Source organism: Coptis chinensis, chromosome 2 (genome assembly GCF_015680905.1).
Source record: "Coptis chinensis isolate HL-2020 chromosome 2, ASM1568090v1, whole genome shotgun sequence".
Lineage (NCBI taxonomy): Eukaryota > Viridiplantae > Streptophyta > Magnoliopsida > Ranunculales > Ranunculaceae > Coptis > Coptis chinensis.
Window position 1 is genome coordinate 12,614,322 of NC_141457.1, and position 27,992 is coordinate 12,642,313.

Sequence of the window (27,992 nt, forward strand, 5' to 3'; positions counted from 1 at the left end):
AAAGATAAGGGATGCTTTAATTTTCTTGGCAGATGCTAATGATGACCCTAAAACAAAGAGTGAAGCTGAGTCCCTAGTAACACATGAGATGGAAAATTTTGAGTTCTTGCTTGGTATGGTTATCTGGCATCATTTGTTATTTGCTGTGAACTCTGTTAGTAAAACAATGCAAGCTGAAGATATGCACATTGATGTTGCCATAGATCAACTGAAGGGACTTATTTCTGCATTTGAAAAGTATAGAGAAGCTGGATTTGAGGAGGCCAAGGCTGAAGCTAAAGATGTTGCAACTTCTATGCAAATTGAACCTATTTTCCGTGAGAAGCGTATTATTCGTAGAAAGAGGCAGTTTGATGAAAATGTTGTTGAGGAGGCGCCACTATCAGCTGAGGAACACTACACCATAATAGGATATTTGCAACACGCACCTTTTTTGCTTTGCAACGCTTATTTACCGTTAGTAAATTGCCAACGCTAAATAAGCGTTGGCAATGTTGTAAAGCGTTGGTTTATTTGAGTGAATTTCCGGAATTAATTGCTAACGCTTAAAAAGCGTTGGAGAAGTGTTACAAATCCAAAAAACCAAAACAACTTTGAAATTTCAAAAATAGGGAAACAAAAAAGAAATCGCCGTCGGTATGTCAAAATAGAAAACCTCTCTTTCTCTCTCACAGCCGCTGGGTTAGGTTAGGGTTTTTTTATCCTTGCTGGTGACCCTTGTCCCTCTTTCTGTCCTTCAACCCCTCCTCCTCTTTCTGAAAAGCACAAATTATCGAAAACAAAGAACCCAAAACAAAATAGACCTAACTATTTTCTCTCTTTTCCAAACTAAACTAGGCGGCTGTAATATCAAAACCCTTTTTCATACCTTTTACCGAAAGTAAAAGATTTCAACATACTACTAATTCACAACCAGGTTCATTGTCTTTTTTCCTTCTAAAAATTCATTTAATTTGAAGTGGAGATTCCTCATTGTTTTGGTGTTGTAATGGCAAATGGTGGGAGAGCTTTCCAAATTAAATTTCTACTACTTTATCGGTTCAGGTATTTGAATCTCGAATTTTACATTTCTTTGCTATATGTTTGTCTCATGTGTAGAATTTCATAGAATAAGGCAATGCAATTTTTTACTTGAGTTTAAATGTTGAAAGCAAGTTGCTTTAAATTTTGGATTTTAGAATTTTGATGAACTTGAGTTGAATTTGCAAATGTACTTAGAATGTTTGGATAAATGTTTATATATGGGACTTATTGCATCTGTTTTCTGGGCAATTATTTTATGTTTGATAATGCATGTTGGTAAATAGTCAAACTCATGTGTTCAAGGAACTGTGTTTCTGAAGATGATGAGCTATTTGAGTTCAAGACGGATGAAGGTAATTTTTCACGTCATTTGGATTTGGCATGCTTTCTTTGTTATCATGATTAAACTTGATACTGAAGTGTAGTCTTTACATTTTGCAGAGCAAGTTATTGATGGACTTGATAGAGCTGTCATGACAATGAAGAAAGGGGAGGTTGTAGAGTCGACTATTGCTCTAGAATATGGTTTCGGTTCATCTGAATTCAAGCAAGAATTGGCTGTTGTTACCCCGAATTCAACTATGAAGTTGAGCTTGAATCCTTTGTCAAGGTATCTTCAGATTGGGTTTCTTTTTGTACGGCTCTTGCATTGTGCTTGGTATGAGTGAGTTCAAAATTTTCCTTTTTCTTTCAATAGGAAAGAGAATTGTGGGACAAGAACACACCGAGAAAATTGAAGCCGGTAAAAGAAAAAGAGGAAGGAAATGATGCATTCAAAGTCGGAAAATATGCTATGGCGACCGAAAATCTCCTTGTAATTAGGCTGGAAATTTTATTGAATATGACACCAACTTCAGTGAAGAGGAAACAAAACAGTCCAAGGTTAGAAGGTAAGCTGCAATCTGAATAATGCAGACTTGCAAAAGTTGAAGCTAAAGGACTACAAACAAGCAGAAAACTATGCACAAAGGTAATCTGGATTAACTTATGCATACGACTCAAATCACATCAAACCAAGGGGCCTCGAGTATTAATGTTGTGATAATAATTTTGTTGGTGCTAGAACGCGGAGAGTACTTAATGTTAAGGCACTCTATAGACATGCCCAAGCTTACATTCACCGGCTAATTTGGACATTGCCGGGATCGATATTAAGGTGTTGGAAATTGATCCCAACACAGGTATGTATTGTGCCTTTTATTGTACCGACCAATTCATTGATGTCCAATGTCTCTTGACAAAATGTATGTTGGGGTGGAATCTTTGTGCAATCAGGGGACGAAAAGTCGGAGTATAAAGTCTTGAAGGAGAAAAATGAAGGAGTTCAATAAGAAGGACACTTTCGCTATGGCAACATATTTACCAAGATGAGCAAATTAGAAACCCTTGATACTAATGTAAGTTCTCGACCTTTAATAAAAAATTGTGAGGGTCACTTTTCTTTGGTTTAAGTTGACCGTTCTCCTAACAAATATTATCTATCCATGAAAGCGGCCAGTGAGAGGCGCCAGATCTCAAGCGTTGACGATATGCTTTACCCCTTCTTTTACTATATGTGTTTTGTATTACTACGTTTGGCGATGGATGTAACTCTACTTTTATTTGATTTTGTAGGAACGCACTCGTGATAAAGACAGGGTAAGCATTTAATGTTCTAATTTCTCTTTCTTTGGATCACATGCTTTTAAGAGATGGGTTTATTAATTTTGTATTTTTCATTTACGATAAAAGTTCTCCAAAGATGAGCTTTGCTTATAATAAAGGATGTGGAACTTCAGTCATCTTGCTTATTATACCCCTCTGTTTTTATGCTTTTCGGGATCACTTGCCAATATTGTGTAGTCCCATTAACATAGAATGCTTGTTTCACGAGAAAAGTAAAGAAAAGAACCGTGTCAAATCGTTTTGTCGATGATCGCCATCGCCGTTGACCATTCACCAAAAGCGCTTTGTAACGTCCGTATTTTTAAATACGTATTTTCTATTTATTTATTAATTAAATTATTTATTTTCAAAATTCGTCGGATTGGACTCGGGATACGTGGGCCTGGTTTTGGGCCCGAGTCTGTGTTGGGCTTGGGTTTCGGACCCAAGTATATAAACACATTTTTCTAGAAAATAGGGTTCAGAGAAATAATAAAATAATGAAAATGGAGGCAGAGATGAAAGTTGGATTTCTGGAGAGGTGGAGCGCGACGATTCGGACTAAGAGGATTCGTCGAGCTGTTCATACAGGTGAGTAGCTATTTTGCTATATCACCGAATTTATCGTTTTCGAATATCGGTATACTGTCTAAGGTTTCTGTTTTTGTACTGTTCATTATATTGTTTTTATTCGACTTCGTGTTTCGTCGAGTTGTTAAAACTCTAGTTAAACTGTTAAAATGTTAAACTGTCGAACTGGGATACTGTGTCTACACTGTCGACATTGATATTGGTGTTACTACTTTTAGTTGAACTGTGGATTTGGTTGAAATTCGTTGGTTGAAATCGGGCTTTCGAAGCTCTGTCGAAGCTTCGACAGACGATAATGGCGTCAGCCACCGAAATCGTTTTGTTTGTTTTTTTAATTTTTGTCGGCTTGAATGGGTTGTGGTTGTTTTGTTAGGGTTGATGTCGGGAGTTTAGAGAATGGTGGTCGGGTATGGATTGGGAGCTCGGGGAAGAGGCGTTAATGGCGTTAAAGCCATTACTGCGATACTGAGGTTTTGATTTTTATGTGAATTGTTGTTGTGAACTGTTTTGTTGGTGTCGTGGGTTGTTTGTTTGAGGAATGGGGGTAGTGAGGAGGCGTGAATAGGGGCTGTCGAAGCTTGAAACAAGCTTTAATGGCGGCGAAAATTTATAGATCTAGTTTTGATAAAGAATGATTTGGTTTTTTTGCTTTCATTAATGTTGTTGGGTTTGTTATGGGGATTAAAACCGCCTGAGCAAAAGGGGTGGTCGATTAGTGTTTGTGGTGGCCGGATTTTGGTGCTGGTGGTGGAGCTGTGAGGAAGATGACCGAATTTGGGCCTGGGTTTGGGCCTTAGATGGCTGTTGGTTGGGCCAAAATGTTATTTGTATGTTGGGCCGGATTCTATTTCATTTTAAGTGTATTGGGCCCATTTCCTTTTAAGTTGTTTTGGGCCGGTTTCAATTAATTTTTGGGCCGAACCCATTTGTATTTTTGGATCAGTTTATTAAGTTTTGTTTGGGCCTTCTCCAAATTATGTTTTGGGCCAGTTCAGTATAAATTTTTGGGCCCGTTTATAATATTGCATGGACCAGTCCATTGGACTTAAAATAGATCTACATGGGTCTTTCACTGTTTAGACTTCCGGGTTTTAAGGTTTGGGCTTGGCCAGTGGGGTCCGAACCATGACCTTGGCCATGAGCCCATGAGCCATACACCTTTGTCCTTAGCCATGAACCATGGCTATGACCCTGGACCTGTCGAACACGAAAACGACAGTTTGACTTTGACAGTTTGACTTTGACTAGGACAGTTTGACTTTGACCATCGACCGTTGACTTTGACGGTTGACTTTGACCTTTGACCATGGCATGTTGATTTTGACTTTGACCATGACATGTTGAGTTTGACCTTCACCATGATGTGTTGACCTTTGACCTTTGACCGTTGACTTTGACCGTTGACTGTGAATGTTGACTTTTTCCAGTTTTTCACATATTTGTTTATATGGACAAATATAGTAATAATGTATTGTCGGATATTGTATAACTTGGTTGGTCATTATCTAATTTAGCTTTGGCGTGAGTAGTGTGTAAAAAATATATATATGGGCTTTGATTGTGGATTTGTGGATTGTTTATTTGTGCTTCGTTTTATGTGTATATTATATGGACACATATAGTAATAAAATGCTTGTGGAAGCTAGTATATATTTGGTGGTCATTATCTAAGAAAGATTTGACCTTGATGTTGTGTATTTTGACCGTGATGATATTGAGATGTTAGGAAACATTATATTCCTAATAATGTTATAATAAATAATGTATGCGATCGTTGGAAGCATTGTGACATGACATGATATAATACGTTATAATATATTGATGCAATATCTTGGAGAATGTATATATACATTCCATTATTTTATATGTGAGATGCTAGTATAGCACTGGTGAATATTTGCCCACGGGAGTGTGGTGTAGTGCAATAATATATTGGCACGTGAAAGAATGAAAATGGTTATGAGGTAACTGAGATATTTCTATGTATTGTGGCTTAGTGCAATAAGGTAATTGACCTGCACGTGGTATAGTAGAAATGCTTATGAGTCATAAACGTATGACACCTGAATAAATTACGTAACGAAAATCCTAGAACCTGACTACCACAACTCATGAGATTTGCCTTGTGTGGGCTTATGTGATATGATTGACCCATGTGTTGGGTGTATATATAAGATGTGATTGACCCATGTGTTGGGCAATCGTAGCCGAATAGTGGCTTGATATATTCCGTTCGCAAAATAGAACGATGATGCAATATTTTATGCGAATAATGGCGGTCTTTACATAGATTTGGCTTCCGTGTGAGGATTTACGGTGTCGCGCATCCCGCCGTGGTGGTTACGCCGCGGAGTGGCTCATTATGTAAGGGAGGCATGTGGATGTACATGTTCGGCGTTGGGTTTGCGATTGTGGTAGCCAGGGAAACTAGGTAAGACATAGATCTGACGTGATTTTAGGGACACACAAAAGAAAGCCCGAAAATAAATAATCTAATTATGGTAATATGTTTGGTTGGTTATTTGTTTAGTTAAAACTTAAAATAACCTCGATGGAGGAACTACATGCCTTATTTATGATGTGTATAGTTTGTTGTGTAGTTAGTGGGAAGTTAAAGGCCTCGATAGAGGAACTACCTGCCTAGATTATTGAACTTAAGGATGTTGTATTAGTCGTTAAAAGTTAAAGCCTCGATGGAGGAACTAAGCTGCCCATTGGATTGTGTATATATATGTATATTATATGTTGTATTTTAGGACTACTCACACCAGCATTTTTATAATGCTGACCCGATTTGCATGTTTGCTTATCGGGTGTGTTCATTAAATGAACATAGTTGATAAGTCTTGACAGGTTTAGTGTTGAAGAAGGTTGGCTGCTGCTTGTGGTTTGCATTAGCGTTACATCTCCGGATACGTTTTGTTTTTCCCTTGAGGTGATATAACTTTTCAGTCTAGACAATGTTTTTGTATTCTCATTTGTATATTTTAATTAAAGAGTTATTGAAAAGAGATTTGTAACCTAATATTAATTGGGAATTTTTGTAATGAAGAGGACTTTTGTATAATTGAAATTTTTATTGGTTTTTAATTATCCGCATATTTTAAAACTGTTTATGGGTTTTTGGGAGTGGAGAGTGCGTCACACCTCGGAAATCGAAGAGTCGGGGACAAATAATGTTTTTTCGAATTCTGTCGAAATTTGGGGTGTGACAGTTTGGTATCAGAGCATTTGGTTAGCTTAGACTTAGGTGAGTCTAGGTGATTCTCGGATCATGGTTTATGGGTAGTGTTTAGGAAGTATTATTTTCAAAACTATTTCCGCTAGTTGTGTTATTTTTACAAAGAAAATGAAAGAGATATAAAAATAAAGAGAGTCAATATTTTTCGTGATTTGATTGTATGTGTAATGTGTATATTTATATTAGTTACTCTGGTGGAGTGCATATGAGATGCTTTTATTTTTTTCCTTATCATATGAGGAGTGGTTATATTTGTAATATGTTAAATATTAATGGATTTGATCAAAATGATGTGTGCTGTTATAATCTTGTTTTATTGTTTGTGTTCATTTTCACGTGGAGTATGGATTAAGTATGACCACATGTCTGTGAACTTTGTATTTGAGTGGTATGATATTATTCAAGAAATAATGAGATATTTTTAATCTATATTGAATGAGTTGTATTATCTGATGGCGTTGTGACGTACTGAGTAAGGAACTAATTGCCTCGGTGTTGGAGGAACTATCTCGCCTCACTCGTACATTGTAATGGATGAATAGTATTTTAAAGTATAAGAGATTAATCTGTTAGAGGTGATTAGTTAGAAATAGACTGAATATAATAATAAAATATACGTGTATTCTTTTTGAGATGTGTATACCTGCGTATACACGTGTATTCTTTTTGAGACGTGTATACTTGCGTATACACGTGTATTCTTTTTAAGATGTGTATACTTGCGTATACACATTTTTATATTATTGTATATAGGTGAACTATTACCGTGCGTATATGATTGATTAATATCGTTAAATTAGTTTCACATGATTTTGGCATATTCGAGTATTTACTCTTAATTGTTTTGTTTCAGTCTATATGATTTTGATAGAGGAATATGAAAAAAATTATTTTTGAATACGTGCTATATTTGATCCAGTTGCAAGCATGAATTAGGATTCAAGGGTGGTTTTAAATTTAACATTTCTGAGAGCATGACTAAAGTAATATAAAGTTTTATTGTAGTATTAATGACAGGAGTGATTTTTGTTTTAAGTGTATCATGACACAAATTTTTCTTTGGTGCATGATAATGAAAGACTCCCTAATATTTTATACCGGGATGAACTTTCTCCATATTATTGATTAGTTACGTAGAATATTATTTTTTTTGTAGAGTCTGCTACGTGTCAAGAAACTGCATGCTAAAAAGATAAGGATGTATTTATCTTACGTTTAAGTGACAATAATAATTGTTTTAATATAGACTGCTAAGCTATGATAGATTTTGTAATGGCATGAGGATATATATTCGGGTATTATTTAAAAATAATTAATATCAATGTTATCTTGCTTAAGTTTAAACTCGGTACATTCTTGTATAGGTTCTAAGTTAATAACCAACGTTTTTGTTCGTATAGCTTTACTTCCGAATCTCGGGACGAGATTCTTTTGAGATGTGTATAGCTGTAACGTCCGTATTTTTAAATACGTATTTTCTATTTATTTATTAATTAAATTATTTATTTTCAAAATTCGTCGGATTGGACTCGGGATACGTGGGCCTGGTTTTGGGCCCGAGTCTGTGTTGGGCTTGGGTTTCGGACCCAAGTATATAAACACATTTTTCTAGAAAATAGGGTTCAGAAATAATAAAATAATGAAAATGGAGGCAGAGATGAAAGTTGGATTTACGGAGAGGTGGAAGGAGCGACGATTCTGGACTAAGAGGATTCGTCGAAATTTCATATCATCGAGAGAGTAGCTATTTTGCTATATCACCCGATTTTATCGTTTTCGAATATCGGTATCTTGTCTAAGGTTTCGTTTTTGTATCGTTCATTATATTGTTTTATTCGACTTAGTGTTTTAAATCGAGTTGTTAAAACTCTAGTTAAACCTGTTAAAATGTTAAACCTGTCGAACTGGGATCTTGTGGTCTACACCGTCGACATTGATATTGGTGTTACTACTTTTAGTTGAACTGTGGATTTGGTTGAAATTCGTTGGTTGAAATCGGGCTTTTCGAAGCTCTGTCGAAGCTTCGAATGACGATAATGGCGTCGACCAATCAAATCGTTTTTTGTTTGTTTTTTTATTTTTGTCGGCTTGAATGGGTTGTGGTTGTTTTGTTAGGGTTGATGTCGGAGTTTAGAGAATGGTGGTCGGGTATGGATTGGGAGCTCGGGGAAGAGGCGTTAATGGCGTTAAAGCCATTCTTCGCGATCTTGAGGTTTTGATTTTTATGTGAATTGTTGTTGTGAACTGTTTTGTTGGTGTCGTGGGTTGTTTGTTTGAGGAATGGGGGTAGTGAGGAGGCGTGAATAGGGGCTGTCGAAGCTTGAAACAAGCTTTAATGGCGGCGAAAATTTATAGATCTAGTTTTGATAAAGAATGATTTGGTTTTTTTGCTTTCATTAATGTTGTTGGGTTTGTTATGGGGATTAAAACCGCCTGAGCAAAAGGGGTGGTCGATTAGTGTTTGTGGTGGCCGGATTTTGGTGCTGGTGGTGGAGCTGTGAGGAAGATGACCGAATTTGGGCCTGGGTTTGGGCCTTAGATGGCTGTTGGTTGGGCCAAAATGTTATTTGTATGTTGGGCCGGATTCTATTTCATTTTAAGTGTATTGGGCCCATTTCCTTTTAAGTTGTTTTGGGCCGGTTTCAATTAATTTTTGGGCCGAACCCATTTGTATTTTTGGATCAGTTTATTAAGTTTTGTTTGGGCCTTCTCCAAATTATGTTTTGGGCCAGTTCAGTATAAATTTTTGGGCCCGTTTATAATATTGCATGGACCAGTCCATTGGACTTAAAATAGATCTACATGGGTCTTTCACTGTTTAGACTTCCGGGTTTTAAGGTTTGGGCTTGGCCAGTGGGGTCCGAACCATGACCTTGGCCATGAGCCCATGAGCCATACACCTTTGTCCTTAGCCATGAACCATGGCTATGACCATGAACCTGTCGAACACTTAAACCGGTTTGACTTTGACAGTTTGACTTTGACTAGGACAGTTTGACTTTGACCATCGACCGTTGACTTTGACGGTTGACTTTGACCTTTGACCATGGCATGTTGATTTTGACTTTGACCATGACATGTTGAGTTTGACCTTCACCATGATGTGTTGACCTTTGACCTTTGACCGTTGACTTTGACCGTTGACTGTGAATGTTGACTTTTTCCAGTTTTTCACATATTTGTTTATATGGACAAATATAGTAATAATGTATTGTCGGATATTGTATAACTTGGTTGGTCATTATCTAATTTAGCTTTGACGTGAGTAGTGTGTAAAATATATATATTGGGCTTTGATTGTGGACTGTGGACTGTTTATTTGTGCTACGTTTTATGTGTATATTATATGGACACATATAGTAATAAAATGCTGTGGAAGCTAGTATATATTTGGTGGTCATTATCTAAGAAAGATTTGACCTTGATGTTGTGTATTTTTGACACGTGATGATATTGAGATGTTAGGAAACATTATATTCCTAATACGTTATAATAAATAATGTATGCGATACGTGGAAGCATTGTGACATGACATGATATAATACGTTATAATATATTGATGCAATATCTTGGAGGAATGTATATACATTCCATTATTTTATATGTGAGATGCTAGTATAGCACTGGTGAATATTTGCCCACGGGAGGGTGGTGTAGTGCAATAATATATTGGCACGTGAAAGAATGAAAATGGTTATGAGGTAACTGAGATATTTCTATGTATTGTGGCTTAGTGCAATAAGGTAATTGACCTGCACGTGGTATAGTAGAAATGCTTATGAGTCATAAACGTATGACACCTGAATAAATTACGTAACGAAAATCCTAGAACCTGACTACCACAACTCATGAGATTTGCCTTGTGTGGGCTTATGTGATATGATTGACCCATGTGTTGGGTGTATATATAAGATGTGATTGACCCATGTGTTGGGCAATCGTAGCCGAATAGTGGCTTGATATATTCCGTTCGGCAAAATAGAACGATGATGCCAAATATTTTATGCCGAATAGTGGCGGTGCTTACATAGATTTGGCTTCCGTGTGAGGATTTACCTGGTGTGCGGCATCCCGCTCAGGGTGGTTACGCACGGAGTGGCTCATTATGTAAGGGAGGCATGTGGATGTACATGTTCGGCGTTGGGTTTGCGATTGTGGTAGCCAGGGAAACTAGGTAAGACATAGATACGACGTGATTTTAGGGACACACAAAGAAAGCCTGAAATAATCTAATTATGGTAATATGTTTGGTTGGTTATTTGTTTAGTTAAAACTTAAGGCGCCTCGATGGAGGAACTACATGCCTTATTTATGATGTGTATAGTTTGTTGTGTAGTTAGTGGGAAGTTAAGGCACCTCAGTAGAGGAACTACCTGCCTAGATTATTGAACTTAAGGATGTTGTATTAGTCGTTAAAAGTTAAGGCGCCTCGATGGAGGAACTAACTGCCGTATGGATTGTGTATATATATGTATATTATATGTTGTATTTTAGGACTACTCACACCAGCATTTTTATAATGCTGACCCGATTTGCATGTTTGCTTATCGGGTGTGTTCATTAAATGAACATAGTTGATAAGTCTTGACAGGTTTAGTGTTGAAGAAGGTTGGGCTTTGCTTGTGGTTTTGCATTAAGCGTTACATCTCGGGATCGTTTTGTTTTTCCCGAGGGTGATATAACTTTTCAGTCTAGACAATGTTTTTGTATTCTCATTTGTATATTTTAATTAAAGAGTTATTGAAAAGAGATTTGTAACCTAATATTAATTGGGAATTTTTGTAATGAAGAGGACTTTTGTATAATTGAAATTTTTATTGGTTTTTAATTATCCGCATATTTTAAAACTGTTTATGGGTTTTTGGGAGTGGAGAGTGCGTCACACCTCGGAAATCGAAGAGTCGGGGACAAATAATGTTTTTCCGAATTCTGTCGAAATTTGGGGTGTGACACTGCTACTCTCATTTTCTTTTCCTTTTCTATGTGCTAATTATTATTACAGGTAGCTTATTATAATGGCTGTTAGAGATCCTTCACCACCTTTACAGATTCTAGGTACTTACTAACCTTTGCCCACATGGCCCCACATCTCTTTGAATAAATAAACAATCTTTTGTTATAAATGTACAGCTTGAGAACCTGACGGCTTCTGTCTTTGGACTGGACTCCCGTTTAACAATGGTCAACCAAGTATGAAGCTTGAATGTAAAGTCCTGAATTATTATTAAGGGTATTTTTGTAAATTTCATATTAAATCTAAGGTCGTTATGTAAATTGGTCGTCGGGTTTATTTTTCAAACGTACGAAACTTAAGGAAACTTAACTCCGACTCATAAGTCACGTTAGGTGAACGACCATAAAAAATTTGACCAAAATGGCGGTTAAGCGGTTTTAACTGCGTCTTGAAGCTTGCACGAAGTTAACGGCTTACACGCATGATTGGGTCATCATTATAGCATCGACGCGTGAGATAGAATATAGAAGATTAAATTTAGCGGGATGAGCCGGAAAAATAATTACGGCGCGACGTCAAATTCGTTAGTGGTTAGGAGTCTAAGTAGGGCGTTTAATCTAAGTAGGATATATTGGGCTTGGGCCAAATATATCGCCCAACTAGAGAAAAAAAAAATCGCTGAAATTGAAAAAAAAACGCGAAAACAAACAAAAAACCGAAATCGCTAAACCCATTCTTCTTCTTCCCCCCCCGCACCTACTAAAACCCTAAGAGAGAGAAACTCTAAATCGCCAAATCCAATCGATTCAAACAAGAAATTGAAACCCCAAACCTTAGAAACCGTGAATTCGAAGGTGGAGATACAAAAATTACTGGAAGTTCGCCGGATCGCAGAGAAAGGTGAGTGCGATTTCGTCTCTAGGTGATAATTTGATTTAAATGTTGATGGAATTCGATACCTCGATTGTAACTGAAAGTGTATTGTGGGTGTTGAAGAGGTCGGCAGCAGCCTGGGAAATGACGAAATGGAGTGGAGTGAAACAGTGGTGGATTCGAAAATTTATTTGAATTGCGTCGTGTTTTCTACGAAAGGTGAGTAATTTGGTTTCAAACAATTAGTTTAAACTCGTTTCAATGGATTGGATATGTTACTGAAGACATTTGAATGGGGTGGTTGTAGAATTCGGATGCTTGTTGGAGAAGCTAGGGAATTTCGAGCATACCAAAGCGAAATTGAAGTGAAAGGTGAGTGATTTAAGCCTCCATCAAATAATTTAAACTTCGATAAGCGTTAACCGGTGATGTATTGATGGAATTAATTGGGTTGGGGGTGATGTACTGGCAAAGATAGCTTCGGTTTGGAGAAGGAGAGCTGCAATTTTGGTGGAGCTCGCGAGCTAGGAGCGATTGTTGCTTCTTGGACTTCGGTAAGAATTTGATTATTCATTACAATTTCAAGAGATTTATGTCGATTTATAACTGTATAAGAGTTGATTGAGTAGTGATCGAGGGATAAGAACACCCACCGATTTTATTAATAGAATTAATGTTAATTGAGAGGTGTAGAATGGGTTGTAGTTAAGATTTGGAATTGGAATTGGGATGGGATAGGATTGGCGTAGATATGAGGGCCTGCCATGGCTGAAATAGCCGTAGAGACTGTCAGAGTAACAGTGCCAGAAATGGCCTGTAGCTCTGTTAACGGTAGTTAGATAAAAATAAATACCCGAAACCAAATTCGTAGTGTCGAGATTCTTCTCGACTTACGTTATATAAGAATTCTCGTTCGTTCGATAATTTCTAATGGTCGACGTATATATATATGATGTGTAGGAGTAAATACGAGGGGATTCAGTTAAGCGAGCTTGATTCTGTTAAGTGGGCTTGAGGAGAACGGAGCTTGCTAAGGTAGGAACCTACATACCAATATATAGTCTGCTTATTTTCATGCATGATTTGAGTTGTTTAAAATGTTAAGAAATAGTTTTCGTATCAACCATGCATGTATATATGATATTCATGTTTTTGCATTGTAGTTTTCCTCGATATGAATTAAGTATATGGATAGCTTTTTTTGAAATGGTTTTCTAAAATCGGGTAGCGAGGGATTGTTTTCTACGGTTGAAAGTGAAAAACTGGTTTTGGGGAAAGGTTCGCGTCTCTTGTCTCAGTAAGGAGACAGAGAGATGGATTTTGTAATGCGGGTAAGGATTACCCGGTTGTTTTGTAACTAGGTGCGAAGTTACGGATTGGTCCCGGGATGGTGAGTGTTATTTACGATGATTAAGCCGTTTAGGAATCATCGGTTGTTATTACTATGGTAGCCCGTTTGGGAGTCATAGGTTGTTACGCTTTCGATTTCGGAAATCCAGGAACTCACACCTATATAATCAACAGTTTAAAAAGAAAAACTAGATATGTAACTAGAGTATTTGAAAATAATCGGTATCACAGTATATATATATAGATATTACTATGTTTATCACGAGGAGATTTAGAAAAGGAACCGTGAATTCCTATAAAGAAGGAACTGTTGTCGCATTTCGAGGCAGCGGCGGTTAAGCTCTAGGATTCAAGCTGTGTGGTGTACACCTTTTCGGTGGTGGGCCACCTTTAAAGGGATGCATCACCGGATGTAGTCCGGGAATTCCTTTTCTACTTTTCTAGATAACCATGCTTGTAGTGTCACTGTTTGTATGGTGATTAGCTTGAGTGGGGTTACATGTTACCTCGATGAGGTTTAGGCGCGAGGAGTGAGAGTTTAGTCCACTCTGGATGTGTGTCGATCCCGGCGGTCTGCGGTCGTCGAACGGTTGACCACCGTAAGTTAGGTGACAGCCCGTTATGGGGAATTAGTGGTCCTGAGGCCCACCTGAGCCCTAAAAGCTTTGGGGATTTTGTGTGTCTGAACACAACAACGGCATTTCAGCTCCTGCCGGTAAAATCGGGGAAAACAACGGTGCATGGTTCACACCGGGAAGTCTTGAACCGAGATTGCTGTGGGGGCCGAAGTACCGGTCGTACCCTCACCATTCTAATAGGATCACGGCCCACAATAGTTGTATGATGATTGTGAAAACTCTATTTTATATATCAATGAAGCATGTCAAGAGGATTTACGTTAGTTAGTGATGTATATATACCTAGTCACAATATTTGAATACTATTATAGAAACCCCCGCATGTTTTAAATGTTTTCTATAAGTAAACTATTTATTGGCTATGTCGTTTCTCTTGGGCATAGTTGTTTGCTCATCCTACTTAACATTTCGAGGCGAGCGATTGGGGAGGAGGGTTTCCACACCCTAGTGATGGCGGGTATGGTGATTTGGGAGGATTTCCCCATGCTTGACGAGAGGCGAGTCAAGTTTATATTTTGGACTTGTATAGAGATGACCTAGGTTATTCTTTTGTTTGTATATAATGAGCCTAGCTCTTTTCCTTTGGTTGTATAGAAAGAGACTAGTTTCTTTTGTTGTATATATATAGAGCTAGGTCATTTTGATGTAATAATCGTATTTGGCAAATCGGTTCTCCTTGTTTTGTAGTTATATCGTCATATCCCCGTAGTAGTTAGAGTTAAGTGTAGTATATATGGTTGTTGGATGTATGTATGGTTGGAGGAATGAATTATAAGATGTTCGGGGTTTATGACAAGTTTATGACAGGGTTTTAGGGTTCTGACGTCGATCAAACAAAGGAAACTCTGCGAAATTTCGTAGAATCGTGATAGGTGTGCGCCTCGAGATTCATTCCACGCCCTCGGGATGTGTGTTGGGTCTCGGGTGACAAAAACGATGGTATCGGGCGTCCCACTATTAGATCCGTCCCGAGAGCTGTAGTGGGGACTTCGGTCGCGCGATGTTTCAAATGTTTTAGTCGGAAACCGATAAAACTCTAAGTAGGGGTTACGTACGTTAAGCGTTAGTACTAGCTTAGCAATGTCGAGACGTCGCACGGGTAGTTGTCTTGTCACAGCGGAGAGTGTGGACACGTGTCGGAGGAATTTGACGAATCGGACACCATTAGGTCGGAGTGAATTTTCATTTCGAGGTGCAGGGCGCGACCTGCGCTTGCCCAAGCCTTACCTGAGCGCGACCTGCGCTCATCTCTTGAAATTCTACTCACGCTCATTCTATGCATGTGAATTCAATAGGGCGCGGCCTATGCTCTTGCATAATTTTGAGAAATTCTCTCTAATGTATCATACACTGAGTTGGCTCTTTGTGTATGTGCAGAATAGTCACCATGGATCCGGAAAGTACTAGTGGTGATGATGCTACGGATCGTGGTCGGGAGGACCGAATGGATAGGCTCCTCGCTATGATGAATCAAATGGCTCAAGCACAAAATGAGATGAGAGTGAGATCGAAAGTTTGAGGCTAGTCGGAACGAGCCCCAAACTCTTCGACATCCATTGTTATTCCACCCGTGTAACACCGGAGGTAGCATCCCCAACCACGGTGAGAGTTGAGGAGTTCGGACCACCGATTGCAAAGTCAATCGGGGTTTTACGCTTGCAAATTTCATCGCCACGCTCGTCCACCTGAATTTGTGGGGTCTTCGAGGTTAAAGTAGCCAAGACTGGTTTGTTAGACATGTCTAGTATCTTTGGACTCCATGATGTGTCTTGATCTTTGAACGGGTTACTTTGGCTGCCTTCATGCTTAGAGGTGAAGCCAAACACTGGTGGATCAGTGTTAAGGATGTGGAGACGTTTCCTATGAGTTGGGCTAAGTTTGAGGAACTCTTCCTTTTGAGGTATGTCACCGAGGCGGCGAGAGATAAGAAGCGAATGGAATTCCTCAAGTTAGAACAAGGAAACATGACCGTGGGACAGTATGAAGAGAGATTCACTGTTCTTTCACGATACGGGAAGGAGATGATTTCCACGGAAAAAGCTAAGGCTCGGAAATTCATTGACGGTTTGAAACCGTATATGCAGAGCAAGATGTCGGTCCTTCAGATCGATACTTATGCTGAGGCTGTGAGAAGAGCTCAAGGCATTGAAAGAGTGGATGATCAGTTATTGCTACAGAGGCAAGAGGTAGGAAGGGTAAGGCGGTACCGGCTTGATTCGGGGTAAGCGGGATAACGAGAAAGAGACAGTCTACCAAAGGCGATGGTTCAGTATCGCAACAGATGTATAGGCCCTTTCAGCAGCACCACGCTGGAGGGCACCAGGCTGTACAAAGGGGGTTTGAATGTGGTTAGGCCGGCCAAAGACGAGTCTACCCGATTCGCGAGACCGATGAGTGGATCACAGAGGCCACCGAGGGTACCTGCTCCTTCTCAGACCAGAGCACCAGTGCAGAATTTGAGGCCTCAGGGTCAGAGAGCTAGATTGCAATCTGTAATACCCCAGAGTACACACGTCGGGGAGAGAGAGTGGTTTGTTATGGTTTCGCGGTGAAGTTTGGGCATATCAAGCGGTTTTGTCCCAAGTCCACTTCGAGGGGTGGAACGAGACCACGAGGCCAAGGTGTATTATCTAGTGCGGAGGAAGAAGTTGTGGATCCCATCATCATCCAAGAGGAAACCCACGGTATATAATGCTATGGGGGCAGATATCAGTGCTACCGATCAAATGGTGGAAGGTATGATATGTTTGTTTACTCATAGGTGCATGTCTTGTTTGATACGGGTGCTACTCATTCCTTCATTTCTAAAAATATGGTGGAAATTCTTGGGTTGGAAGTAGTTAATACCGGGAGGAAGCTTATTTTATCTACTCCTCTAGGAAAGAAAACTATGTTCTTTGAAGTTTGTCACCATTGTGTGATAAAGATAGGTGATAGGGAGATGATAGTCGATCTAACGGTGATGGACCTAAAAGATTTCGATATCATCGTAGGGATGGATTTGTTAGGGAAATATCATGCCCATGTAGATTGTTTTGCCAAGGCAGTGGCGGCTTAGAGTCTGGGACGGCTGAGGTTGTGTTTGAGGGGATTAGAAATACGGTATCTCGAGTGGTGAAGGCCAAGTCTGACTTCAAGTATGATAGATACGGATTGTTAGCTGGTCTTAGTCTCCAAGGGCCGAAGTTCGAATCTTCCGAGCTTGTTCCTGTAGTTAGTGAGTTTGCGGCAGTGTTCCCAGATGCATTGCCGGGATTGCCTCCCTGGCGTGAGATAGATTTTGTAATAGATCTAATGCTGGGAACGTCGCCTATTTCGATGATTCCTTATCGAATGGCTCCTCTCGAAATGAGAGAACTCAAGTCCCAATTAGATGAATTGAAAAGATTGGGGTTTATAAGGGAAAGCCAGTCACCTTGGGGAGCACCGGTGTTATTTGTGAAGAAGAAGGATGGGTCATTTCGGCTATGTGTGGATTATCGGAAGCTGAATAATGTGACTATCAAGAACAAATATCCGTTGCCTAGGATCAATGACCTATTTGATCAGTTAAGGGGTGCCAAGTATTTCTCGAAGATAGATCTCCGAACCAGGCTACCATCGGATGAGAATCGGGAAGAAGATATACAAGAGACAGCTTTCCGCACCACGGCTAGGGCATTTTGAGTTTTTGGTGTTACCATTTGGATTGACCAATGCTCCGGCTGCATTTATGGATCTCATGCACCGAGTGATGTGGAAATATCTAGATCAATTTGTTATCGTATTCATAGATGACATCTTGATTTATTCCAAGACTAGAAATTTTGAACACAAGGAACACTTGAGGATTGTCTTCCAAACATTAGTTGATCATCAGCTTTATGCCAAGTTCAGCAAGTGTGAGTTCTGGTTGAATGAAATGAGGTTCTTAGGGCATGTTGTATCGGAGAATGGAATCAAAGTTGATCGTTCAAAGATAGAGGCAGTGAATAATTGGTCGAGACCGACGTCAGCGACGGAAATCAGGAGTTTCTTGGGATTGGCAGGGTATTACCGTCGTTTTGTAGAAGGATTCTCTAGCATATCGTCGTCCTTAACTAGATTGACATAGAAGGATGTGAAGTTTGAATGGACAGAAGCATGTGAGAAAGCTTTCCAAGAGCTAAAGACGCGATTGGTAACAGCGCCAGTTTTGACTATTCCAGATCCGGAGAAGAGCTATGTGATTTATACTGATGCCTCTAACACTGGGTTAGGATGTGTCTTAATGCAAGAAGGCCAAGTGATAGCGTATGCGTCTAGACAATTGAATGCCCATGAGAAGAATTATCTTACTCATGACTTGGAGTTAGCGGCGATTATCCATGCTCTAAAGATATGGAGGCATTATGTGTATGGTGAGAAGTTAGAGATATTCTCTGATCACAAGAGTCTCAAGTACTTGTTCTCGCAGAAAGATTTGAATATGAGGCAGAGGAGATGGGTTGAGTACATGGAGGACTATACATTCACATTGCAATACCATCCGGGTAAAGCAAATGTAGTTGCAGATGCATTGAGTAGGAAGCGAGAACATGTCTGTGCTCAGATGATGATGAAGGAGTGGCAATTGCTGGAGTCTGCTGCTTCTTATGGTTTCGAGATCACGGGAAATGGAGGTGGAGATCCTCATAAGTGCTGTTATTTAGCACGATGACGATGTGACGAAAAACACCTTGGTTCAGGAGATTGTGGATGCTCAGACTACATCGAGGGATGGACCTAGGTATCGAGGATATGTGGATAATGCTGAGGATGTTGATTGGGAAAAATCCGGAGATGGAAGCATCAGATTCAGAGGAAGAATTTGGGTACCTTTTGATCACTCTTTGCGGAATAGTATCTTGAAGGAGGCACATAGATCGAAGTATACCATTCATCCTGGTGGTACCAAAATGTACAGAGATCTACGTCGTCAGTTTTGGTGGCCGGGCATGAAGCGACACATTGCGGAATATGTGAAGAAGTGTGCCACATGCCAACAGGTGAAAGCTGAACACCATAGACCACCTGGTCTTCTTAAACCTCTGGAGATTCCGGAATGGAAGTGGGAGAATATAACCATGGACTTTGTATCCGGGTTACCGAAGACCAGTGAGGGAATGGATTCTATATGGGTCATTGTTGATAGACTGACCAAGTCTGCCCATTTCATACCTGTTAAGACTACTTACTCTGCTGAAAAGCTAAGTAGGATCTACGTGTCAGATGTACTGAGGTTGCATGGGGCACCACTCTCTATAATTTCAGATAGAGGTACTCAATTTACCGGTTCATTTTGGAGAAGTCTTCAAAGGGAATTGGGGACCAAACTGAAATTCAAGATCTGACATTTCATCCATGAACCGATGGGCAATCGGAAAGAGTCATCCAAATCATAGAGGATATGCTTCGGGCTTGCGTGCTTGATTTTGGGGGTAGTTGGAAGACTCATTTGGCATTGGCTGAGTTTGCCTACAATAACAGTTACCAATCTAGTATTGGTATGGCTCCGTTTGAAGCGTTGTATGGCAGACCTTGCAGAACACCTCTCTGTTGGACTGAAACCGGAGATAGTATTATGTTGGGGCCAGAGATGGTTAGTGACACCACCGAGAAGATTAGAGTGATACGGAATCGGTTGCTCACAGCCCCAGTCGTCGAGAAAAGCTATGGCGGATAGGCGTAGAGCGTCCCTTGGAATTTTATGAAGGTGACAGGGTATTTTTGAAAGTATCTCCGAAGAAGGGCATTCAGAGGTTCGGGATGAAAGGGAAACTTGCACCTAGATATGTGGGACCATTCCTGATTATTCAGAAGATCTCTGAGCTAGCTTATAAGCTCGAGCTACCAGAAAGGCTATCACGTGTTCATAACGTGTTCCATATCTCGATGCTACGCAAGTATGAGCCGGATCCACTACATATTGTTGATTTGGAATCGTTGGAGTTGGAAGAAGACATTACCTATCCGGAAGGGCCAGTTCAGATCCTAGATGCACGAGAGAAGAGATCGAGGTCCAAGGTCATTCCATTGGTAAAGGTCTTATGGAGAAATCACAACGTGGAGGAAGCAACATGGGAGGAAGAAAGAAGCCGATATGAGGCAACAATATCGAAATTGTTCGAGGACTAAGGTATGATTTAATTTCGAGGACGAAATTTTCTTTTAAGGAGGGTAGGATGTAAAGTCCTGAATTATTATTAAGGGTATTTTTGTAAATTTCATATTAAATCTAAGGTCGTTATGTAAATTGGTCGTCGGGTTTATTTTTCAAACGTACGAAACTTAAGGAAACTTAACTCCGACTCATAAGTCACGTTAGGTAGACGACCATAGGCGAAAATTTGACCAAAAATGGCGGTTAGCGGTTTTAGCGTCTTGAAATTTGCACGAAGTTAACAGCTTACACGCATGATTGGGTCATCATTATAGCATGCGGTGAGATAGAATATAGAAGATTAAATTTAGCGGGATGAGCCGGAAAAATAATTACGGTAGCGGCGTCAAATTAGTGGTTAGGAGTCTAAGTAGGACGCGTTTAATCTAAGTAGGATATATTGGGCTTGGGCCAAATATATCGGCCCAACTAGAAAAAAAAAAAATCGTGAAATTGAAAAAAAAAAAAAACGCATCGAAACCAACGAAAAAACCGAAATCGCGAAACCCATTCTCTTCTTCCCCAATTCGCACTACTAAAAACCCTAAGAGAGAGAAACTCTAAATCGCCAAATCCAATCGATTCAAACAAGAAATTGAAACCCCAAACCTTAGAAACCGTGAATTCGAAGGTGGAGATACAAAAATTATCGAAGTTAGCGGATCAGAGAAAAGGTGAGTCGCGATTCGTCTCTAGGTGATAATTTGATTTAAATGTTGATGGAATTCGATACCTCGATTGTAACTGAGTGTATTGTGGGTGTTGAAGGTCGGCAGCAGCAGTGGACGAGCTGGAGTGGAGTGAAACAGTGGTGGATTCGAAAATTTATTTGAATTGCGTCGTGTTTTCTACGAAAGGTGAGTAATTTGGTTTCAAACAATTAGTTTAAACTAGTTTCAATGGATTGGATATGTTACTGAAGACATTTGAATGGGGTGGTTGTAGAATTCGGCAGTAGCAGCTGGAGAAGCTAGGGAATTTCGAGCATACCAAGCGAAATTGAAGTGAAAGGTGAGTGATTTCGCCTCCATCAAATAATTTAAACTCGATAGCGTTAACTGGTGATGTATTGATGGAATTAATTGGGTTGGGGGTGATGTACCGGCAGAGCTTCGGTTTGGAAGGAGAGAGCTGCAATTTTGGTGGAGCTGCGAGCTAGGAGCGATTGTTGCTTGCGGACTCGGTAAGAATTTGATTATTCATTACAATTTCAAGAGATTTATGTCGATTTATAACTGTATAAGAGTTGATTGAGTAGTGATCGAGGGATAAGAACACCCACCGATTTTATTAATAGAATTAATGTTAATTGAGAGGTGTAGAATGGGTTGTAGTTAAGATTTGGAATTGGAATTGGGATGGGATAGGATTGGCGTAGATATGAGGGCCTGCCATGGCTGAAATAGCCGTAGAGATCGCCGTCGAATAATGATGCGAGAAAATGGCTGTAGCTCTGATGCCGATAGTTAGATAAAAATAAATACCGAAACCAAATTCTTAGTGTCGAGATTCTTCTCGACTTACGTTATATAAAAATTCTCGTTCGTTCGATAATTTCTAATGGTCGGCGATATATATATATGATGTGTAGGAGTAAATCTGAGGGGATTCAGTTAAAGCGAGCTTGATTACATTAAGTGGGCTTGAGGAGAACGGAGCTTGCTAAGGTAGGAACCTACATACCAATATATAGTCCGCTTATTTTCATGCATGATTTGAGTTGTTTAAAATGTTAAGAAATAGTTTTAGCATTATCAACCATGCATGTATATATGATATTCATGTTTTTGCATTGTAGTTTTCTCGATATGAATTAAGTATATGGATAGCTTTTCGCGAAATGGTTTTCTGTAAAATCGGGGTAGCGAGGGATTGTTTTCTGGTTGAAAGTGAAAAACTGGTTTTGGGGAAAGGTTCGTCTCTTTGTCTCGATGGGAGACAGAGATGGATTTTGTAATGCGGGTAAGGATTACCCGGTTGTTTGTAAACTAGGTGCGAAGTTCGATTGGTCCCGGGATGGTCGTGTTATTTACGATGATTAGCCGTTTGGGAATCATCGGTTGTTATTTACTATGACCGCCCGTTTGGGAGTCATAGGTTGTTACTTTCGATTTAGGAAATCCGGGAACTCACACCTATATAATCAACAGTTTTAAAAGAAAAACTAGATATGTAACTAGAGTATTTGAAAATAATCGGTATCTGAGTATATATATATAGATATTACTATGTTTATCACGAGGAGATTTAGAAAAGGAACCGTGAATTCCTATAAAGAAAGGAACTGTTGTCGCATTTCGGAGGCGGCAGTTAAGCTCTAGGATTCAACTGTGGTGTACACCTTTCGAGGTGGTGGGCCACCTTTAAAGGGATGCATCACCGGATGTAGTCCGGGAATTCCTTTTCTACTTTTCTAGATAACCATGCTTGTAGTGTCACTTGCTGTATGGTGATTAGCTTGAGTGGGGTTACATGTTACCTCGATGAGGTTTAGGCGCCGAGTGAGAGTTTAGTCCACTCACGGATGTGTGTCGAGGATCCCGGCGCGGTCTGCGGTCGTCCGAACGGTTGACCACCGTAAGTTAGGTGACAGCCCGTTATGGGGTCGTGGTCACAGGCCCACCCGAGCCCTAAAAGCTTTGGGGATTTTGTGTGTCTGAACACAACAACGGCATTTCAGCTCCCCCTGCCGGTAAAATCAGGAAAACAACGGTTGCATGGTTCACACTGGGAAGAATCTTGAACCGAGATTGCCCGTGGATACCCCGGTCGAAAATACCCTCACCCATTCTAATAGGATCAGCCGCCCCAATAGTTGTATGATGATTGTGAAAACTCTATTTTATATATCAATGAAGCATGTCAAGAGGATTTACGTTAGTTAGTGATGTATATATACCTAGTCACAATATTTGAATACTATTATAGAAACCCCGCATGTTTTTTAAATGTTTTCTATAAGTAAACTATTTATTGGCTATGTGCGTTTCTATCGGGCATAGTTGTTTGCTCATCCTACTTAACATTTCAGACGAGCGATTGCGGAGGAGGGTTTCCCTAACCCCTAGTGATGACGGGTATGGTGATTTTGGGAGGATTTCCCCATGCTTGACGAGGCGAGTCAAGTTTATATTTTGAATTTGTATAGAGATGACCTAGGTTATTCTTTTGCTGTATATAATGAGCCTAGCTCTTTTCCTTTGGTTGTATAGAAAGAGACTAGTTTCTTTTGTTGTATATATATAGAGCTAGGTCATTTTGATGTAATAAGCGTATTTGGCAACGGTTCTCCTTGTTTTGTAGTTATATCGTCATATCCCTGTAGTAGTTAGAGTTAAGTGTAGTATATATGGTTGTTGGATGTATGTATGGTTGGAGGAATGAATTATAAGATGTTCAAGGTTTATGACAGGTTATGACAGGTTTTTAGGGTTTACGAACGTCGATCAAACAAAGGAAACTCTGCCGAAATTTCGGTAGAATCGTGATAGGTGTCTGCCTCGAGATTCATTCCACGTCCTCGGGATGTGTGTTGGGTCTCGGGGCGTGACATTGAAAAAGTTCATTGCTCCAATTCAAAGTTCAGTGAAGATGGTTCTACACTTATGGTCATCAAACCTGACTCTACGATTGGCCTATATGATTGCACCACTTACTCTGAGATTAGATCCTTTGCAATCCCCAATGCTCTTGCAGCTACTTTATCTCCACGTGGGACTTATCTACAAACTTTTCAGAAATCCTCCACACCACAGGAAAAGAATTTGGTCTTGTGGAACATTCACACCGGTACTCCTGTTTTATCAATTGTTTGAGAAAAACATGTCTAAAACTACATGGTAACTTTTTCGACAACTATTTTATACTCACTTTTGACTAACCGAGGTGTGTTTATATTAATTAGTTTGATTGTATGCAGCCCTCTATCCAATTTAGCTCGACGCGAAGGCTATGCGTGTCGGCTTGCAACAAATGAGATCTGACGTTTTTTGATCTTGGGGATTTTTCAAAAGGTTTCACTTATCGCCTTAGAATCCCCGGCATAGCTGCTGTAGAGCTTTCTAAGGCATCCGGGTCATATGTTGCAGCGTTTGTTGCAGAATCCAAGGTTTGTTTTCTTTTGTCCAAATGTATCCCCTGGCGAGTGGTTTTATGTTACTTGGTAAAGTTGAAAACTAGGTTGTCTTTGAAGAAGACGTAGTTTGTGGACATGCATACATTTTCTTTTGTCAAATTCATAGATACGTTTATAATATAATTTTGTATTAGAAAACACCTAAATGTTAAGCATTTCAATACAGGATGAATTCGGGGAAACACAAATAGCTAAGTTACATTGAGACGGATAGGTGTGTCCGTGTATCGAACACGGATACGAAGTGTTTGACACGGTGAAATATCAAAATTGTATCCGACATGGATTGTTTTCAAATTATGGCGTGTCCATGTAACATAGATAAATAGGTAGTACTTTGGATAGTACATCTGAATGCTGATAAACTTTGAGTACATGAGCGAACTGAATATCTAAATTACCCGATGGCTACAAAATGGTTTGATTTTAGGGCTGATTATGGGATGAATATTCATGGGTAAATCCCACTTTCTAGTTAGGATTTTACGCAAGAGAGGAAGTTCCCTTTTGCTTTTCACTCTCTCCTATGGCCTCCTTGTATGGAGTTCTCCCATGAAAATTCACCTATTAAAGTTCTTGACGGGGAATATATAGTACATATGCTTCACATCTAATGAAAAATTTCTATTACAAACTCGGTTATACACCTGAAAATTTCCCATGCATTTAAACACACCTTTTGTTCCATTTATAAATTAACTACCATGTAGTTAGGTCTCATGAATGAGTGCAAATGCCAATTTTATGTCGAATATGTTGGTTTCCACCTTAGAAGATAACAGTAATAGTTAACATGCTAAAGTTTTTCTTAAACTCAATGTTTTGGTCCAATAGGGGATTCCCCGCCAAAGATTCAAATATTTTCATGTGCAAAGGATGAACAAGCTCAAGCTGTTGCTGCTCGGCGGGGGTTTTCGGTGCTCCACAAGTGCAAAAATGAGCTGGAATTATGGTTCTAGTGGACTCCTTTGTCGTAAGCACAATCAGACGTTGATAAAACTAACCAGAGTTACTACGGAGAATCAAAGCTGAACTACTTGACAACTGATGGAGCTCACGAAGGGCTTGTGCCTCTACGTATGTTTTGAGTTCACTTTGTAAGATCAAGTATTCTACTTTATGGTCTGAAAGTGGGACTACTTATTTTAAACTTTTTGGCAGGTAAAGAAGGGCCTGTTCATGATGTTCGATGGTCTTCCACTAGTTCAGAATTTGCTGTTGTTTATGGGTGTATCCTTTTCTCTGCTCCTACTTTGACAAGTGCTTTTTTCATAAGTGTAACAAAAAGAAGGAAAGTTAAAATGCACTCGATCATCTTGTCGATGAACTTTTTATATACAATTTATAGTGCATGTAGTTGTCAACTTATTGTATTCTATATTGCTAAGATACATTATTTATGCATTTACGGACATGCATATGAATATATCCGGATATATATCCATAATAAAGAAAATGGATACATATAACTTACTAAGTTAATGTAATGTAAATTGGATTGTCAAATCTTGGAGATAGATACATAAAATATTAATTTCTTATTATTTTCTGTTAGAACTTATATTGGAAGCCTATCTGAGATCAAAAGAAAAAAGAAGACTATTTAAATTTATTTTTGTTATTTACTTTTTTTTGATTGAGAGGAAGTTATCTGAGTTTAAAAAGTTATGTTCAAGTATGTGCGCTGTTATGTTTCATCATGTGTTTACGCTCTATTTGGGATCCTTATAACTTGTAACTTTCATATAATAGCATATATAAAAAAAAAAAATCAATTTTTTTTTTACTAATGAAGTAATTAGGCCTTGCTCTTAATATTGATATCAATGATATCTTCACACCCAAAATATATATAGTAACCATCGTGACTTGATGAGAAACTTATTGGGAAATTGCAAGATGGAACTGTGTTTCTGAAGATGATGAGCTATTTGAGTTCAAGATGGATGAAGGTAATTTTTCACGTCGCTGGATTTGGCATGCTTTCTTTGTTATCATGATTAAACTTGATACTGAAGTGTAGTCTTTACATTTTGCAGAGCAAGTTATTGATGGACTTGATAGAGCTGTCATGACAATGAAGAAAGGGGAGGTTGTAGAGTCGACTATTGCTCTAGAATATGGTTTCTGTGGCCATGGAAGGGGAATGCGAAGGCGTTGAGCTTTTTGGGTTTGAAGATGCCAAGGACTTCCTAGAGTGAAAGGAAGATTTTGAAAGCAAGGGTGGTTTGTTTCGTGGGAAGTTTGCTTTTTGTCCTTAATTTTGTTTGCTTCAGTTTGGAGTGAGTTTGTAGCTATATATATATATTTGTCTAAACCATTCTTGTATTCATTGGATTCTTGTATTCATTGGTTATTGTAGGTTTAGCTGGTCTCGCTACAAAATATGAGAAATTATTATTTTTTTATTAGCAACCCATCAGCAACGGTTTATAACCGTTACAAATGAATTTTAAATTATTTTTTTTTAAATTAACTAACAACTTTGCAACGGTTACAAACCGTTGGTAAAAATTTTAACAAATTACGAACGCTTAAAAAGCGTTTGTGAAATTTCTGTTTGCAACGCTTTTTAAGCGTTGGAAATTTCTGTTTGCAACGCTTTGAATTTCTGTTTGCAGCGCTTTGAATTTCTGTTTGCAACACTTTTTAAGCGTTGGAAATTTCTGTTTGCAACGCTTTTTAAGCGTTAGAAATTTTTATTTGTTGCAAATATTTCCAACACTTTACCGACGCCATATTTGCAACGCTTAAAAAGCGTTGCAAAAATTATTAGCAACGCTTTTTTGCCGTTGCAAATAGCCTGTTATGGTGTAGTGGAATCTTTTAGAGTCCATTATTTTGTATTTATTTTGGACCAAGCTCTTTCCTCATTGAGAAGCAGGTTTGAACAATTCCAAATATATGAAAGATTATTTGGGTTTTTATTTAATGTGGAAAAGTTAAACTCTGTAGATGCTAACAGTTTGAAGGTTTCTTGTAAGCACCTTGAAGTGTTTCTAAAACACGAAGATGTTTCTGATATTGATGGAGAATATTTATTTTCAGAATTAAGAATCTTAAGAGAAATTTTGCCGAAGGAGACAAAGAAGGCGATTGATGTGGTGAATTATTTGAGATTAAGATATCATTGTTTTCCGAATGCTTGGGTTGCATATAGGATATTATTGACTATACCTGTTACAGTTGCTTCCGGTGAAAGAAGTTTTTCCAAGTTAAAGTTGATCAAGTCTTATCTTCGCTCGACCATGTCACAAGAAAGATTGAATGGATTAGCGATGTTATCTATTGAAAAAGTTGTTGTTGAAAAGGCTGACTATTCAAGTGTAATTAGTGAATTCGCATCTAAAAATGCGAGAAGAATGATTTTTAAGTTATAGGTT

General features: G+C 39.0%; 1 protein-coding gene, 1 long non-coding RNA gene and 2 pseudogenes across 4 annotated transcripts; all 4 read left to right on the forward strand.

Moving 5' to 3' along the window:
- Positions 1 to 6: 6 nt before the first annotated feature.
- LOC147514931 (uncharacterized) lies at positions 7 to 27,989 on the forward strand. The gene is made up of 4 exons (XM_086592742.1): positions 7 to 335; positions 10,852 to 10,859; positions 27,022 to 27,037; positions 27,427 to 27,989. The coding sequence occupies exons 1-4, from the start codon at positions 89 to 91 to the stop codon at positions 27,987 to 27,989; spliced, it is 834 nt and encodes a 277-aa protein (XP_086448868.1). The 5' UTR covers positions 7 to 88.
- LOC147514932 (peptidyl-prolyl cis-trans isomerase FKBP62 pseudogene) lies at positions 1,008 to 1,760 on the forward strand (annotated as a pseudogene). Its single transcript, XR_015214474.1, has 4 exons — positions 1,008 to 1,044; positions 1,308 to 1,376; positions 1,465 to 1,633; positions 1,721 to 1,760. The product of XR_015214474.1 is annotated as a peptidyl-prolyl cis-trans isomerase FKBP62 pseudogene (transcript).
- LOC147514933 (uncharacterized) lies at positions 12,225 to 21,556 on the forward strand. The gene is made up of 3 exons (XR_015209742.1): positions 12,225 to 12,353; positions 21,243 to 21,331; positions 21,420 to 21,556. It is a non-coding gene; the product is annotated as an uncharacterized LOC147514933 (long non-coding RNA).
- Positions 23,843 to 26,939, forward strand: LOC147514934 (eukaryotic translation initiation factor 2A-like; annotated as a pseudogene). Its single transcript, XR_015214475.1, has 7 exons — positions 23,843 to 23,875; positions 23,966 to 24,313; positions 24,394 to 24,586; positions 25,444 to 25,686; positions 25,771 to 25,839; positions 26,509 to 26,561; positions 26,649 to 26,939. The product of XR_015214475.1 is annotated as a eukaryotic translation initiation factor 2A-like (transcript).
- Positions 27,990 to 27,992: the final 3 nt, after the last annotated feature.